General features: G+C 49.2%; 1 protein-coding gene across 1 annotated transcript in view; it reads right to left on the bottom strand.

Annotated features, from left to right (window-relative positions):
* Positions 1–15,171, bottom strand: part of dcc (DCC netrin 1 receptor) — a gene marked incomplete at its 5' end in the record, with an annotated part of 1,018,431 nt that overhangs the window by 298,334 nt on the left and 704,926 nt on the right. Inside the window, one exon of the mRNA XM_070862030.1 lies at positions 4,213–4,262. Within this exon, the coding sequence (XP_070718131.1) occupies positions 4,213–4,262 (50 nt within the window). The remainder of the gene's footprint in view (positions 1–4,212; positions 4,263–15,171) is intronic.

Below are 15,171 nucleotides of genomic sequence, written 5' to 3'. Positions count from 1 at the left end.
CTTACTGGTGCATTAATTTCCTCTTTAACCAGCAACGCCACCCCGCCTCCTTTTCCTTTCTGTCTATCCTTCCTAAATATTGAATACTCCTGGATGTTGAGTTCCCAGCCTTGGTCACCCTGGAGCCATGTCTCCGTGGTGCCAATGACATCATATCCATTAACTGCTATCTGCGCCGTTAATTCGTCCACTTTATTCTGAATATTCCTCGCATTGAGGCACAGAGCCTTCAGGCTTGTCTTTTTAACATACTTTGCCCCTTTTTGCCTTGGGTTTCTCTGCCCTCCACTTTTACTATTCTCATTTCTATCTTTTGCCTCTGTCTCCCTTTTATTTCCATCTGTCTCCCTGCATAGGTTCTCATCCCCCTGCCATATTAGTTTAACTCCTCCCCAACTGCACTAGGACATTGGTTCCGGTCCTGCCCAGGTGCAGACTGTCCGGTTTGTACTGGTCCCACCTCCCCCAGAACCGGTTCCTATGCCCCAGGAATTTGAATCCCTCCCTTCTGCACCATTCCTCAAGCCACGTATTCATCTGAGCTATCCTGCGATTCCTACTCTGACTAGCACGTGGCACTGGTAGCAATCCTGAGATGACTACTTTTGAGGTCCTACTTTTTAATTTAGTTCCTAGCTCCCTAAATTCGTCTCGTCGGACCTCATCCCGTTTTTTACCTATGTCGTTGGTACCTATATGCACCATGACAACTGGCTGTTCACCCTCCCTTTTCAGAATATCCTGCACCCGCTCTGAGACATCCTTGACCCTTGCACCAGGGAGGCAACATGTCATCCTGGCGTCTCGGTTGCGACCGCAGAAACACCTATCTATTCCCCTTACAATTGAATCCCCTATCACCATTGCTCTCCCACTCTTTTTCCTGCCCTCCTGTGCAGCAGAGCCACCCATTGTGCCATGAACCTGGCTGCTGCTGCCTTCCCCTGATGAGTCATCCCCCCCAACAGTACCCAAAACAGTGTATCTGTTTTGCAAGGGGCTGACCGATGCGGACCCCTGCACTACCTTCCTTGCACTGCTCTTCCTTTTGGTCACCTAATCCCTATCTGGCTGTGTACCCTTTACCTGCGGTGTGACCAACTCGCTAAACGTGCTATTCACGTCATTCTCAGCATCGTGGATGCTCCATCTGCCTGCAGCTCCAGTGCCGCAATGCGGTCCGTCAGGATCTGCAGGCGGATGCACTTCCCGCACACGTAGTCGTCAGGGACACCGGAAGCGTCCCTGAGTTCCCACATAGTACAGGAGGAGCAGAACACGCGTCCGAGCTCTCCTGTCATGACTTAACCCTTGGATTAATTTAATTGGGAAACAACAAGGCTAAAGGTTACTTACTGATAAAGAAAGAAAATGAAAAACTACTCTCCAATCACCAGCCAATCACTTACCCCCGATTCAGTGCAGAAGGGTCCTTTGAATGTTTTCCGATTTTTGTTACTTTGTTTTTTGGAAAAATATTTTGTGTGTTTTCCCCCCCTCTCTCGGCCCAACTCGCAGCGTCGGACTAAATTTTGAGTAAGCACCACCCAATTTGACCAGGATCATTTTTTCTGCCAAGAATCCACATGTAAGATTGATTCCTCCCTCCCCCCCCCTCCCCCACCCCCCCGGGCAGAAATGTTTCCATTTTTTGATCAATTTTCTGCCAGCCTTAATTGAATAATCTTAGCGGTGTTTTGGTTGGCAATCCGGCCGTGGTGGATTTTGATCAAATTCTAGCCCCTTATCTCGCTCAACCGTCTTCCTTATTTTCACATATATTCTCTTTCATTTTTAATCATACCTGTAGGCCTCATCTTCAATTTTAGTTTGCTTTGAACCTGTATTTGTATCTGAAATTTGAAGTTATTTCTTTTATATTTATTCTGTCAGTAACTGGTTGGGAGGTAGGAGTAGGGATAAGGAAAACACTCTCTGATTGGCAGACATGATAAATGCTGTTCCCCAGTGATCTGTACTGTGGCCTCTGCTTTGTTTCCTGTATATTAATGACCTAGATAAAGGAATGGAGAGTTATATATCCAAGATTTCATATAACACTTAGGAGGCACAGTCAGTTGTGTAGATGTGGGCAGGAAGTTACGAGGGGACATAGACAGAGTGAGTGAGAGGGTGAAACTATGGCAGCTGGAGTTCAATGCGGGGAAATGTACTTTGGGTCTGAGAAAGAAAAATCGTAATATTTTCTTAACGATGAGCTATTGGAAGCTGTGGAGGAGCAAAGGGATTTAGGGGCCCAATTATACAAAGTACTAAAAGCTAGTGCAATGGTAGGAAAAGTAAAAAAAGGGGGTTTAGAATTCAATCTAGAAGATAGACCTTCTATGTTCCTTAGCAATCATTTAAAAAATACCCATTGTTGATCTATGGGGTGATTATGAGGCTTCCTTCCTTCCTGTGGAAAAGGGAGTTAGTGCCCTCAAAATGGTGGACAATTACTTCCTGCCTCATTCCTGCTGTTGCTGTCGCCACCACAATCCTCTCCAGGGTCTGCCGCTGGCTGGCTGGAACCTCTGCATATGTTAGGCGGTAGGCCCTTTTAATATTCAAATTAGGATTGTATGACATACATAGGACCCCTTTTTAGGACAGTACTGAGCAGAGCCTGCGTGACGCACACTTTGCCCAGTAAGTGTTGGCGGTCCGGCTGATAAGTTAAGTTTCACGGTTTTTTTGTGAGGCTGGGAGGAGCAGGAGAGCTTATCCAGGCTCCACAAAACCAGCCTGGTCCACTTTCGCTCTGGATTCATCCCCCATCCCACCCCCTTCTCAGAAAGCGGATTCCTCTTCTTTCGGCCTGGAGGCTAGCTGGACTGTCCGATGTTCTGGCGGCCTGGAGCCGGCCTTGCCGCCCTAGAGCACTCGTTTGCTGCTCTCCGGCCAAATGTCAATGAAGCCCGGCCCTTAAAACAGACCGGGCCTCCCGCCGCCATCAATGGGCAGCTGGTGGGCACATTCCACCAACTGGCCTGCCCACTGTCAGCAGGGGGGAGATCGCTACCTCCGACAGTTCTGTGCGCTCATTTCTCATTCCATTTCACCGTAGCTAGCTCACTCCTCATTTTCCTAAAATCTGCCCTATTCCAATCTGAAAATCTTTCAGAATGGGTTTCAGTCGTGACTTAATGTCCCTCCTGGCTGAAGAGAGTTCCTCTTGGAAGATGACAGAATTCGTAAAGACCCGAATAGAAAAAGAACCACCAGCTGATTATCTGCCGGAGTTGGAAGAGAGGAGATGGCGAGGGCAAGGCCTAGTGGCACCCCTGGTAATGGATTTTATGTAATCTCAACCATTTTTTAAAAATGAATACATAATGCTCTTTTCTCCACATCTTTGGCTTCCAGTCCTACACCACACCAAAGAAATCGAGAATCCAAGGCCGCTCAGCTATTCTTAGCCCCTCGTGATCATTCACTGGTATTACTGCTTTGTAACATGGCTACATAGCTACATCTAAAATCACATTGGGAATACAGCCACTAAATGTTTTCCTGGAAGTCAGAGAGAATCAACATCAACTCTGAGAGGAGACATGCATTTCTTCCAGAGATGCAGATTAAAATCCATCCAAATTTAGGAGGCGAGAACATTTATTCTGCTTTCTGGTCTGTCCCAGATATTTATATTACTCTTAAATTTAAAAATTGTTGTGCTCTTCAGGCAACAAAGGCAATTGAGGGCTCAATGAATTAACTGTGCAAAGCACCGCTTGTAAATTTTTCACTTTACTGTATGGATAACCCGGTGGGTAGGTCAGTGGTAGCCCAACACAATTTCTATTTCATTTAACTGTGAAAGGATGCCTCAAATGCACAAATCCTTAGAAGAACAGCAATATCTATTATATTGTGTCATTGCTAAATTGAAGTGGAAAGGAGAAAGTAATCAATTCCAGTTACAATAAAGGTCAATTCTTAAGAACCCCAGGTCAAAACACTCGCCAATTATGTTTTTTCAATACCTGTCGTAGCAGCCTGACAGGAATGACTCTTACCTCCGCTCCCCCACTGTCCTGTCCCTCTCACATATACCATAAACACATACATACAGATTCGTTTGCACTATCCCATTGGCTCTGTCCTCAGGTCATTGAAGTGGAATTTGATTTAGCCCTTTAAGTTCAGATCAGCACTTTAATCAGACGCCATGTGGTAAAGCAGACCCAAGTTGAAATAGGTTTCTGTACTTACACGGGAATTTGCCACCTCCAGCGAAACATTCTGAGGTGATGTGCTGGGCACTGCAAAAAAAAGCAAGATGAACAGATAATTAAAGGAAAGAAGAAGAAAGCACCAAGTAAGTTATACTTCATAACATGAATGTCTAAACAGCCCATGGTCAAAAATCCAAGGGATTAAGAACTGAAGGCTAGATTTTCGCTGATTTTGCAACTGGGTTTACGCCATGATTTGACCCTCCATGGCAAAACCCAGTCGGCGGGATGCTCTGGTACCCCTTTGCGGCGGCGCTTTCAAGCACCGCCGGGGAGAGGTGTGCCGACGTGAAAGGAAGTGCAATGCTGCGGATTGCGTTACCGCTGTACTTTCGGTATTCTCCGCCATGCCGAGAACACCGATAGGGTCAAACCTGTCGGAGCAGCCCTGCCAGCAGCGATAAGTATGAAAACCTGCAAAAAATGTAAGTTAAAGTTTTTATTTTTTCATTATTTTTCAGCGATTTTGTAGGTAAGGGTTTTGCGAATGTTTTTTACAATTTTTTTTTTGTTTCCCCCCCCCCTCTCTCGCAGCGCTACCGGCCCTGGACTAAAGTTGCCGAAACTCATGGTTTGCGCCGCGGATCCTTCTGCAACGCCAACTTTACTGATGCATAAAGGCTGAAAGTTAGGCCTAAAAATTGTAGCGCAGTGAAAACGGTAATTTTGGCATAAAACTACCGTTTTCGCCGAAAACCAAAAATCCAGCCCATAAGAACATAAGAACTAGGAGCAGGAGTAGGCCATATGGCCCCTCGAGGCTGCTTCGCCATTTAATAAGATCATGGCTGATCAGCGACTTCAACTCCACTTTCCCGCCCGATCTCCATATCCCTTGATTACCTTGGATTCCAAAAATCTATCTATCTCAGCCTTGGATATGTTCAGAGACTAAGCATCCGTAGCCCTCTGGGACAGAGAATTCCATAGGTTCAGAACCCTCTGAGTGAAGAAATTCCTCCTCATCTCTGTCTTAAAAGGCCGACCCCTTATCCTGAGACTGTGCCCCCTAGTTCTAGACACTCCAGCTCGGGGAAACAACCTCTCAGCATCTACCCTGTCAATCCACTTCAGAATCTTGCATGTTTCAATGAGATCACCTCCAATTTTACTAAACTCCAGAGAGTATAGACCCATTCTACACATTCTCTCATCGTGACAGCCCTCTCATCCCAGGAATTAATCTAGTGAACCTCTATTGTACCACCTCCAAGGCAAGTATATCCTTCCTTAGCTAAGGAGACCAAAACTGTGCACAGTACTCCAGGTGTGGTCTCACCAAGGCTCTGTACAATTGCAGCAAGATTTCCTTACTCTTACACTCCAACCCCCTTGCAATAAACAACATGTCATTTGCCTTCTCTATTGCTTGCTGTACCTGTATGTGAGCTTTCTGTGCATCTTGCACAAGGACACCCAAATCTCTCTGAACAGCAACATTTAAAAGTTTCAAAAATATTCAGTTTTTCTATTCTTCGTAGTGAATAACTTTGGATTCTGCCAACTGCTTACAGAACCCCATGACTTTTTATATTTACTCAAGAGCATGTAATCACTGACAGTTTGAACTTGTTTATTTTTAACATGAACATGAAGCAACGTGACAAGGAAAGGCAAGTCATCTATGAAGAAACTCATTTCTTGTGTGTGGAATTTGCTCCAATATGGGCTCTACCCAACCCATTTAATCGCTTGAGAAGAAGTTCTGCAAAATGTCTCGCTGCCCCAAAAGAAACAGGTGCATAACTCCACATTCTAACCTGATATCCTACGTTATGCATTCTTGACCATTTGGCCAAGGAAGCTTGGAAAAGACACATCTGTAGCTGCAAAAACTCAGGAATCATCATGTTCCCCATACCATTGTTCATAACTACCTCGACTTATCTTCATAGACCTTAATTCTATTCTTAACCAGATATCTATCCAGCTCTTCAAGGTATTGATCAACCATGTGGAGAATCTTGAAAATATTTTTTTTCTTTTCTATAATCTAGGAGTTCTGCATTATTTTATCACAATTCAGGTATAAATTAACCATGTATTCCTGTTTGATTTAGGTTTTAAAAGTTAAATTGTTTTCGGATATCTAGTTTGTTCATCTCTCACGTATATTGTTTATTTTATCTCACTGGCGTGTTTCTTTTGATCCCCAGTGAAACATGCTATAATTAATGAACTTTCTCAGCAGATTGAATACTGATCAGTCTGCATGCAATTCAGGAAAACCAAACCAGAAGTCAGTTGACAAAAGAAATGCCCACAAAGGGAGAACTGGTCAACAAGTTGATCCACAGAATTAATCAACAAAGCAAGGAGGCTGTAAAAATGGAGCCATAGAACGAATCGACAAAACAATACAGAACAGCAAGAACTAATTCTCAGCACTAATAGACAACTAGGTAATAGAACTAATCTGCACAAGTAGTCCACAGAACAGAATGGAACCGTGTAACAGGATCATGTAGATTCAGTAACAAAAAGATAGATAAAGCAGTGACAGAACAAGACAAAGGATGAGAGGACAACATGGCAAAGCTAGTTGGCAAAACTAGATGATAGCATTATGTGCCATCAGCACATTATAAAGCTAGACAGATGGCAGATTAGGATGAAAGGACAACATGACATAATATGTAACAACTGCATGAGAACTAGTTGACAATCTGGTTGACATGAAAGTCAACACAACAATGTGATTGAACAAGGTAACAACATTATGCGACAACCAGTCACCAGTCATCTAGCTGATAGAACTGAATGACAGACTGATTAACATAGCTGGATAATAGTGCACGTCGTCAAAGTGGTGGATCAAGATCGTGCAGGAGGGGAGCTGACATGGTGATGAGGGGCGTTTGCATTCCTGCACCCCACCATTTTTACTTGCCTGAATCAGGCACAGGAAAGTCACCCACCCTGGAGGAAAATCATTCCCACCGGCTTCGGGAGAGAGTCAGTGTTGGGGCATGTAAAAGAGGCCCGGGAATTAATATTTCCCAGATCTCGTACTCTGGGGGGGGTGGGGGCGGGTGGTTGCCAGATGCTTTGGGCCGCGCATCACTCCCCCTGCAGTCCCAAACACCCTCGCCCTGCGATTCCTGCTCTGATTTAAAATCAGCCCCATACGATCAGCTCACAGTAATGGTCTGCGCCCAGAGGGACGATTATCTGAGGGAAGGTTATCAGAGGGATGGTTATCTGAGGGACGGATATCTGAGGGATGGTTATCTGAGGGACGGATATCTGAGGAAAGGTTATCAGACATACTTTTATCTGAGGGACGGTTATCAGAGGGACGGTTATCTGAGGGACGGTTATCAGAGGGACGGTTATCTGAGGGCCGGTTATCTGAGGGCCGGTTATCTGAGGGACGGATATCTGAGGGACGGTTATCTGAGGGCCGGTTATCTGAGGGACGGTTATCTGAGGGACGGATATCTGAGGGACGGATATCTGAGGGACGGTTATCTGAGGGACGGTTATCAGAGGGACGGTTATCTGAGGGACGGTTATCAGAGGGACGGTTATCTGAGGGACGGTTATCTGAGGGACGGTTTGGGACGGTTATCTGAGGGACGGTTATCTGAGGGACGGTTATCTGAGGGACGGTTATCTGAGGGACGGTTATCTGAGAGACGGTTATCTGAGGGACGGTTATCAGAGGGACGGTTATCAGAGGGACGGTTATCTGAGGGACGGTTATCTGAGGGACGGTTATCTGAGGGACGGTTATCAGAGGGACGGTTATCAGAGGGACGGAGGGACGGTTATCTGAGGGACGGTTATCTGAGGGACGGTTATCAGAGGGACGGTTATAAGAGGGACGGTTATCTGAGGGACGGTAATCTGAGGGACGGAGGGACGGTTATCTGAGGGACGGTTATCTGAGGGACGGTTATCTGAGGGACGGCTATCTGAGGGACGGTTATCAGAGGGACGGTTATCAGAGGGACGGTTATCTGAGGGACGGTTATCTGAGGGACGGTTATCAGAGGGACGGTTATCAGAGGGACGGTTATCTGAGGGACGGTTATCTGAGGGACGGTTATCAGAGGGACGGTTATCTGAGGGACGGTTATCAGAGGGACGGTTATCTGAGGGACGGAGGGACGGTTATCTGAGGGACGGCTATCTGAGGGACGTGTATCTGAGGGACGGTTATCTGAGGGACGGTTATCTGAGGGACGGTTATCAGAGGGACGGTTATCTGAGGGACGGCTATCTGAGGGACGGTTATCAGAGGGACGGTTATCAGAGGGACGGTTATCTGAGGGACGGCTATCTGAGGGACGGTTATCAGAGGGACGGTTATCTGAGGGACGGCTATCTGAGGGACGGTTTTCAGAGGGACGGTTATCTGAGGGACGGTTATCAGAGGGACCGTTATCTGAGGGACGGTTATCAGAGGGACGGTTATCAGAGGGACGGAGGGACGGTTATCAGAGGGACGGTTATCTGAGGGACGGTTATCTGAGGGACGGTTATCAGAGGGACGGTCATCTGAGGGACGGTTATCTGAGGGACGGAGGGACGGTTATCTGAGGGACGGTTATCAGAGGGACGGTTATCAGAGGGACGGTTATCTGAGGGACGCTTATCTGAGGGACGGTTTTCAGAGGGACGGTTATCTGAGGGACGGTTATCAGAGGGACGGTTTTCAGAGGGACGGTTATCTGAGGGACGGTTATCTGAGGGACGGTTATCTGAGGGACGGTTTTCAGAGGGACGGTTATCAGAGGGACGGTTATCAGAGGGACGGTTATCTGAGGGACGGTTATCTGAGGGACGGTTATCAGAGGGACCGTTATCTGAGGGACGGTTATCAGAGGGACGGTTAGCTGAGGGACGGTTATCTGAGGGACGGTTATCAGAGGGACGGTTATCTGAGGGACGGTTTTCTGAGGGACGGTTTTCTGAGGGACGGTTATCTGAGGGACGGTTAACTGAGGGACGCTTATCTGAGGGACGGTTATCTGAGGGACGGTTATCAGAGGGACGGTTTTTTGAGGGACGGTTTTCTGAGGGACGGTTATCTGAGGGACGGTTATCTGAGGGACGCTTATCTGAGGGACGGTTTTCTGAGGGACGGTTATCTGAGGGACGCTTATCTGAGGGACGGTTTTCTGAGGGACGGTTATCTGAGGGACGGTTATCTGAGGGACGCTTATCTGAGGGACGGTTTTCTGAGGGACGGTTATCTGAGGGACGGTTATCTGAGGGACGGTTATCAGAGGGACAGTTATCTGAGGGACGGTTATCAGAGGGACGGTTATCTGAGGGACGGTTATCAGAGGGACGGTTATCTGAGGGACAGTTATCTGAGGGACAGTTATCTGAGGGACGGTTATCAGAGGGACAGTTATCTGAGGGACGGTTATCTGAGGGACGGTTATCTGAGGGACGGTTATCAGAGGGACAGTTATCTGAGGGACGGTTATCAGAGGGACGGTTATCAGAGGGACGGTTATCTGAGGGACGGCTATCTGAGGGACGGTTATCTGAGGGACGGTTTGGGACGGTTATCTGAGGGACGGAGGGACGGTTATCTGAGGGACGGTTATCTGAGGGACGGTTATCAGAGGGACGGTTATCAGAGGGACGGTTATCTGAGGGACGGTTATCTGAGGGACGGAGGGACGGTTATCTGAGGGACGGTTATCTGAGGGACGGTTATCAGAGGGACGGTTATCAGAGGGACGGTTATCTGAGGGACGGTAATCTGAGGGACGGAGGGACGGTTATCTGAGGGACGGTTATCTGAGGGACGGTTATCTGAGGGACGGCTATCTGAGGGACAGCTATCTGAGGGACGGAGGGACGGTTATCTGAGGGACGGTTATCTGAGGGACGGAGGGACGGTTATCTGAGGGACGGTTATCTGAGGGACGGCTATCTGAGGGACGTGTATCTGAGGGACGGTTATCTGAGGGACGGTTATCTGAGGGACGGTTATCAGAGGGACGGTTATCTGAGGGACGGCTATCTGAGGGACGGTTATCAGAGGGACGGTTATCAGAGGGACGGTTATCTGAGGGACGGCTATCTGAGGGACGGTTATCAGAGGGACGGTTATCTGAGGGACGGCTATCTGAGGGACGGTTTTCAGAGGGACGGTTATCAGAGAGACGGTTATCTGAGGGACGGTTATCTGAGGGACGGTTATCAGAGGGACGGTCATCTGAGGGACGGTTATCTGAGGGACGGAGGGACGGTTATCTGAGGGACGGTTATCTGAGGGACGCTTATCTGAGGGACGGTTTTCAGAGGGACGGTTATCAGAGGGACGGTTTTCAGAGGGACGGTTATCTGAGGGACGGTTTTCAGAGGGACGGTTATCTGAGGGACGGTTATCAGAGGGACGGTTATCAGAGGGACGGTTATCTGAGGGACGGTTATCTGAGGGACGGTTATCTGAGGGACGGTTATCTGAGGGACGCTTATCTGAGGGACGGTTATCAGAGGGACCGTTATCTGAGGGACGGTTATCAGAGGGACGGTTATCAGAGGGACGGTTATCTGAGGGACGCTTATCTGAGGGACGGTTATCTGAGGGACGGTTATCAGATGGACGGTTTTTTGAGGGACGGTTTTCTGAGGGACGGTTATCTGAGGGACGGTTATCTGAGGGACGGTTATCAGAGGGACGGTTATCTGAGGGACGGTTTTCTGAGGGACGGTTTTCTGAGGGACGGTTATCTGAGGGACGGTTATCTGAGGGACGCTTATCTGAGGGACGGTTATCTGAGGGACGGTTATCAGAGGGACGGTTTTTTGAGGGACGGTTTTCTGAGGGACGGTTATCTGAGGGACGGTTATCTGAGGGACGCTTATCTGAGGGACGGTTTTCTGAGGGACGGTTATCTGAGGGACGGTTATCTGAGGGACGCTTATCTGAGGGACGGTTTTCTGAGGGACGGTTATCTGAGGGACGGTTATCAGAGGGACGGTTATCTGAGGGACGGTTATCTGAGGGACGGTTATCAGAGGGACGGAGGGACGGTTATCAGAGGGACGGTTATCAGACGGACGGTTATCAGAGGGACGGTTATCCGAGGCACGGTTATCTGAGGGACGGTTATCTGAGGGACGGTTATCTGAGGGACGGTTATCTGAGGGACGCTTATCTGAGGGACGGTTTTCTGAGGGACGGTTATCTGAGGGACGGTTATCTGAGGGACGCTTATCTGAGGGACGGTTTTCTGAGGGACGGTTATCTGAGGGACGGTTATCAGAGGGACGGTTATCTGAGGGACGGTTATCTGAGGGACGGTTATCAGAGGGACGGAGGGACGGTTATCAGAGGGACGGTTATCAGACGGACGGTTATCAGAGGGACGGTTATCCGAGGCACGGTTATCTGAGGGACGGTTATCTGAGGGACGGTTATCTGAGGGACGGTTATCTGAGGGACGGTTATCAGAGGGACGGTTATCAGACGGACGGTTATCAGAGGGACGGTTATCCGAGGCACGGTTATCTGAGGGAAGGTTATCTGAGGGACGGTTATCAGAGGGACAGTTATCTGAGGGACAGTTATCTGAGGGACGGTTATCAGACGGACGGTTATCAGAGGGACGGTTATCAGACGGACGGTTATCAGAGGGACGGTTATCCGAGGCACGGTTATCTGAGGGTCGGTTATCTGAGGGACGGTTATCGGGGGGACGGTTATCGGAGGGACAGTTATCTGAGGGACAGTTATCTGAGGGACGGTTATCTGAGGGACAGTTATCTGAGGGTCGGTTATCTGAGGGACGGTTATCTGAGGGACGGTTATATGAGGGACGGTTATCTGATGGACGGTTATCTGAGGGACGGTTATCAGAGGGACGGCTATCGGAGGGACGGTTATCTGAGGGACGGTTATCTGAGGGACGGAGGGACGGTTATCTGAGGGACGGTTATCAGAGGGACGGTTATCTGAGGGACGGTTATCTGAGGGACGGTTATCTGAGGGACGGTTATCAGAGGGACGGTTATCTGAGGGACGGTTATCAGAGGGACGGTTATCTGAGGGATGGTTATCAGAGGGACGGTTATCTGAGGGACGGTTATCAGAGGGACGGTTATCTGAGGGACGGTTATCAGAGAGACGGTTATCAGAGGGACGGTTATCAGATGGACGGTTATCAGAGGGACGGTTATCTGAGGGACGGTTATCTGAGGGACGGTTTGGGACGGTTATCTGAGGGACGGAGGGACGGTTATCTGAGGGACGGTTATCTGAGGGACGGTTATCAGAGGGACGGTTATCTGAGAGACGGTTTTCTGAGGGACGGTTATCTGAGGGACGGTTATCTGAGGGACGGTTATCTGAGGGACGGTTATCAGAGGGACGGTTTTCTGAGGGACGGTTATCTGAGGGACGGTTATCTGAGGGACGGTTATCAGAGGGACGGTTATCAGAGGGACGGTTATCAGAGGGACGGTTATCGGACGGTTATCAGAGGGACGGTTATCTGAGGGACAGTTATCAGAGGGACGGTTATCTGAGAAACGGTTATCAGAGGGACGGTTATCGGAGGGACGGTTATCTGAGGGACGGTTATCTGAGGAACGGTTATCTGAGGGACGGTTATCGGACGGTTATCTGAGGGACGGTTATCTGAGGAACGGTTATCTGAGGGACGGTTATCAGAGGGACGGTTATCTGAGGGACGGTTATCGGACGGTTATCTGAGGGACGGTTATCTGAGGGACGGTTATCTGAGGGACGGTTATCTGAGGAACGGTTATCTGAGGGACGGTTGTCGGACGGTTATCTGAGGGACGGTTATCTGAGGAACGGTTATCTGAGGGACGGTTATCAGAGGGACGGTTATCTGAGGGACGGTTATCGGACGGTTATCTGAGGGACGGTTATCTGAGGGACGGTTATCTGAGGGACGGTTATCAGAGGGACGGTTATCTGAGGGACGGTTATCTGAGGGACGGCTATCAGAGGGACGGTTAGCTGAGGGACGGTTAGCTGAGGGACGGCTATCAGAGGTACGGTTAGCTGAGGGACGGTTATCTGAGGGACGGGTATCTGAGGGACGGCTATCTGAGGGACGGTTGTCTGAGGGACGGTTATCAGAGGGACGGTTATAAGATGGACGGTTATCTGAGGGACGGTTGTCTGAGGGACGGCTGTCAGAGAGACGGTTGTCAGAGGGACGGTTATCTGAGGGACGGTTATCTGAGTGACGGTTATCAGAGGGACGGTTATCTGAGGGACGGTTAGCTGAGGGACGGTTTTCTGAGGGATGGTTATCTGAGGGACGGTTATCTGAGGGACGGTTATCTGAGGGACGGTTATATGAGGGACGGTTATATGAGGGACGGTTGTCTGAGGGACGGTTATCAGAGGGACGGTTATCAGAGGGACGGTTATCAGAGGGACGGTTATAAGAGGGACGGTTATCTGAGGGACGGTTGTCTGAGGGACGGCTATCAGAGAGACGGTTGTCAGAGGGACGGTTAACAGAGGGACGGTTATCAGAGGGACGGTTATCTGAGGGACGGTTATCTGAGGGACGGTTATCTGAGTGACGGCTATCTGAGGGACGGTTATATGAGGGACGGTTATCTGAGAGACGGTTATCTGAGGGACGGTTATCTGAGAGACGGTTATCTGAGGGACGGTTATCTGAGTGACGGCTATCTGAGGGACGGTTATATGAGTGACCGTTATCTGAGGGACGGTTATCTGAGAGACGGTTATCTGAGGGACGGTTATCTGAGAGACGGTTATCTGAGGGACGGTTATCTGAGAGACGGTTATCTGAGTGACGGCTATCTGAGGGACGGTTATCTGAGAGACGGTTATCTGAGTGACGGCTATCTGAGGGACGGTTATCTGAGGGACGGTTATCTGAGAGACGGTTATCTGAGGGACGGTTATCTGAGAGACGGTTATCTGAGGGACGGTTATCAGAGGGACGGTTATCTGAGGGACGGTTATCTGAGGGACGGTTATCTGAGTGACGGCTATCAGAGGGACGGTTATCTGACGGACGGTTATCTGGGGGACGGTTATCTGACGGACGGTTATCTGAGTGACGGCTATCAGAGGGACGGTTATCTGACGGACGGTTATCTGGGGGACGGTTATCTGACGGACGGTTATCTGAGGGACGGTTATCTGAGTGACGGCTATCAGAGGGACGGTTATCTGAGGGATGGTTATCTGGGGGACGGTTATCTGACGGACGGTTATCTGGGGGACGGTTATCTGAGGGACGGTTATCTGAGGGACGTTATCTGAGGGACGGTTATCTGAGGGACGGTTATCTGAGGGACGGTTATCTGAGGGACGGTTATCTGAGGGACGGTTATCTGAGGGACGGTTATCTGAGGGACGGTTATCTGACGGACGGTTATCTGAGGGACGGTTATCTGAGGGACGGTTATCTGAGGGACGGTTATCTGACGGACGGTTATCTGAGGGACGGTTATCTGAGGGACGGTTATAAGAGGGACGGTTATCTGAGGGACGGTTAGCTGAGGGACGGTTATCTGAGGGATGGGTATCTGAGGGACGGTTATATGAGGGACGGTTGTCTGAGGGACGGTTATCAGAGGGACGGTTATCAGAGAGACGGTTGTCAGAGGGACGGTTATCAGAGGGACGGTTGTCAGAGGGACGGTTATCAGAGAGACGGTTATCAGAGGGACGGTTATCAGAGAGACGGTTGTCAGAGGGACGGTTATCAGAGAGACGGTTATCAGAGGGACGGTTATCTGAGGGACGGTTATCTGAGAGACGGTTATCTGAGGGACGGTTATCTGAGTGACGGCTATCTGAGGGACGGTTATCTGAGAGACGGTTATCTGAGGGACGGTTATCTGAGGGACGGTTATCTGAGAGACGGTTATCTGAGAGACGGTTATCTGAGAGACGGTTATCTGAGAGACGGTTATCTGAGTGACGGCTATCTGAGGGACGGTTATC

This window comes from Pristiophorus japonicus, chromosome 2 (assembly GCF_044704955.1).
Source record: "Pristiophorus japonicus isolate sPriJap1 chromosome 2, sPriJap1.hap1, whole genome shotgun sequence".
Classification (NCBI taxonomy): Eukaryota; Metazoa; Chordata; class Chondrichthyes; family Pristiophoridae; genus Pristiophorus; species Pristiophorus japonicus.
Note: the sequence above shows the minus strand (reverse complement) of the source record. Positions and strands in the feature narration are given on the sequence as shown.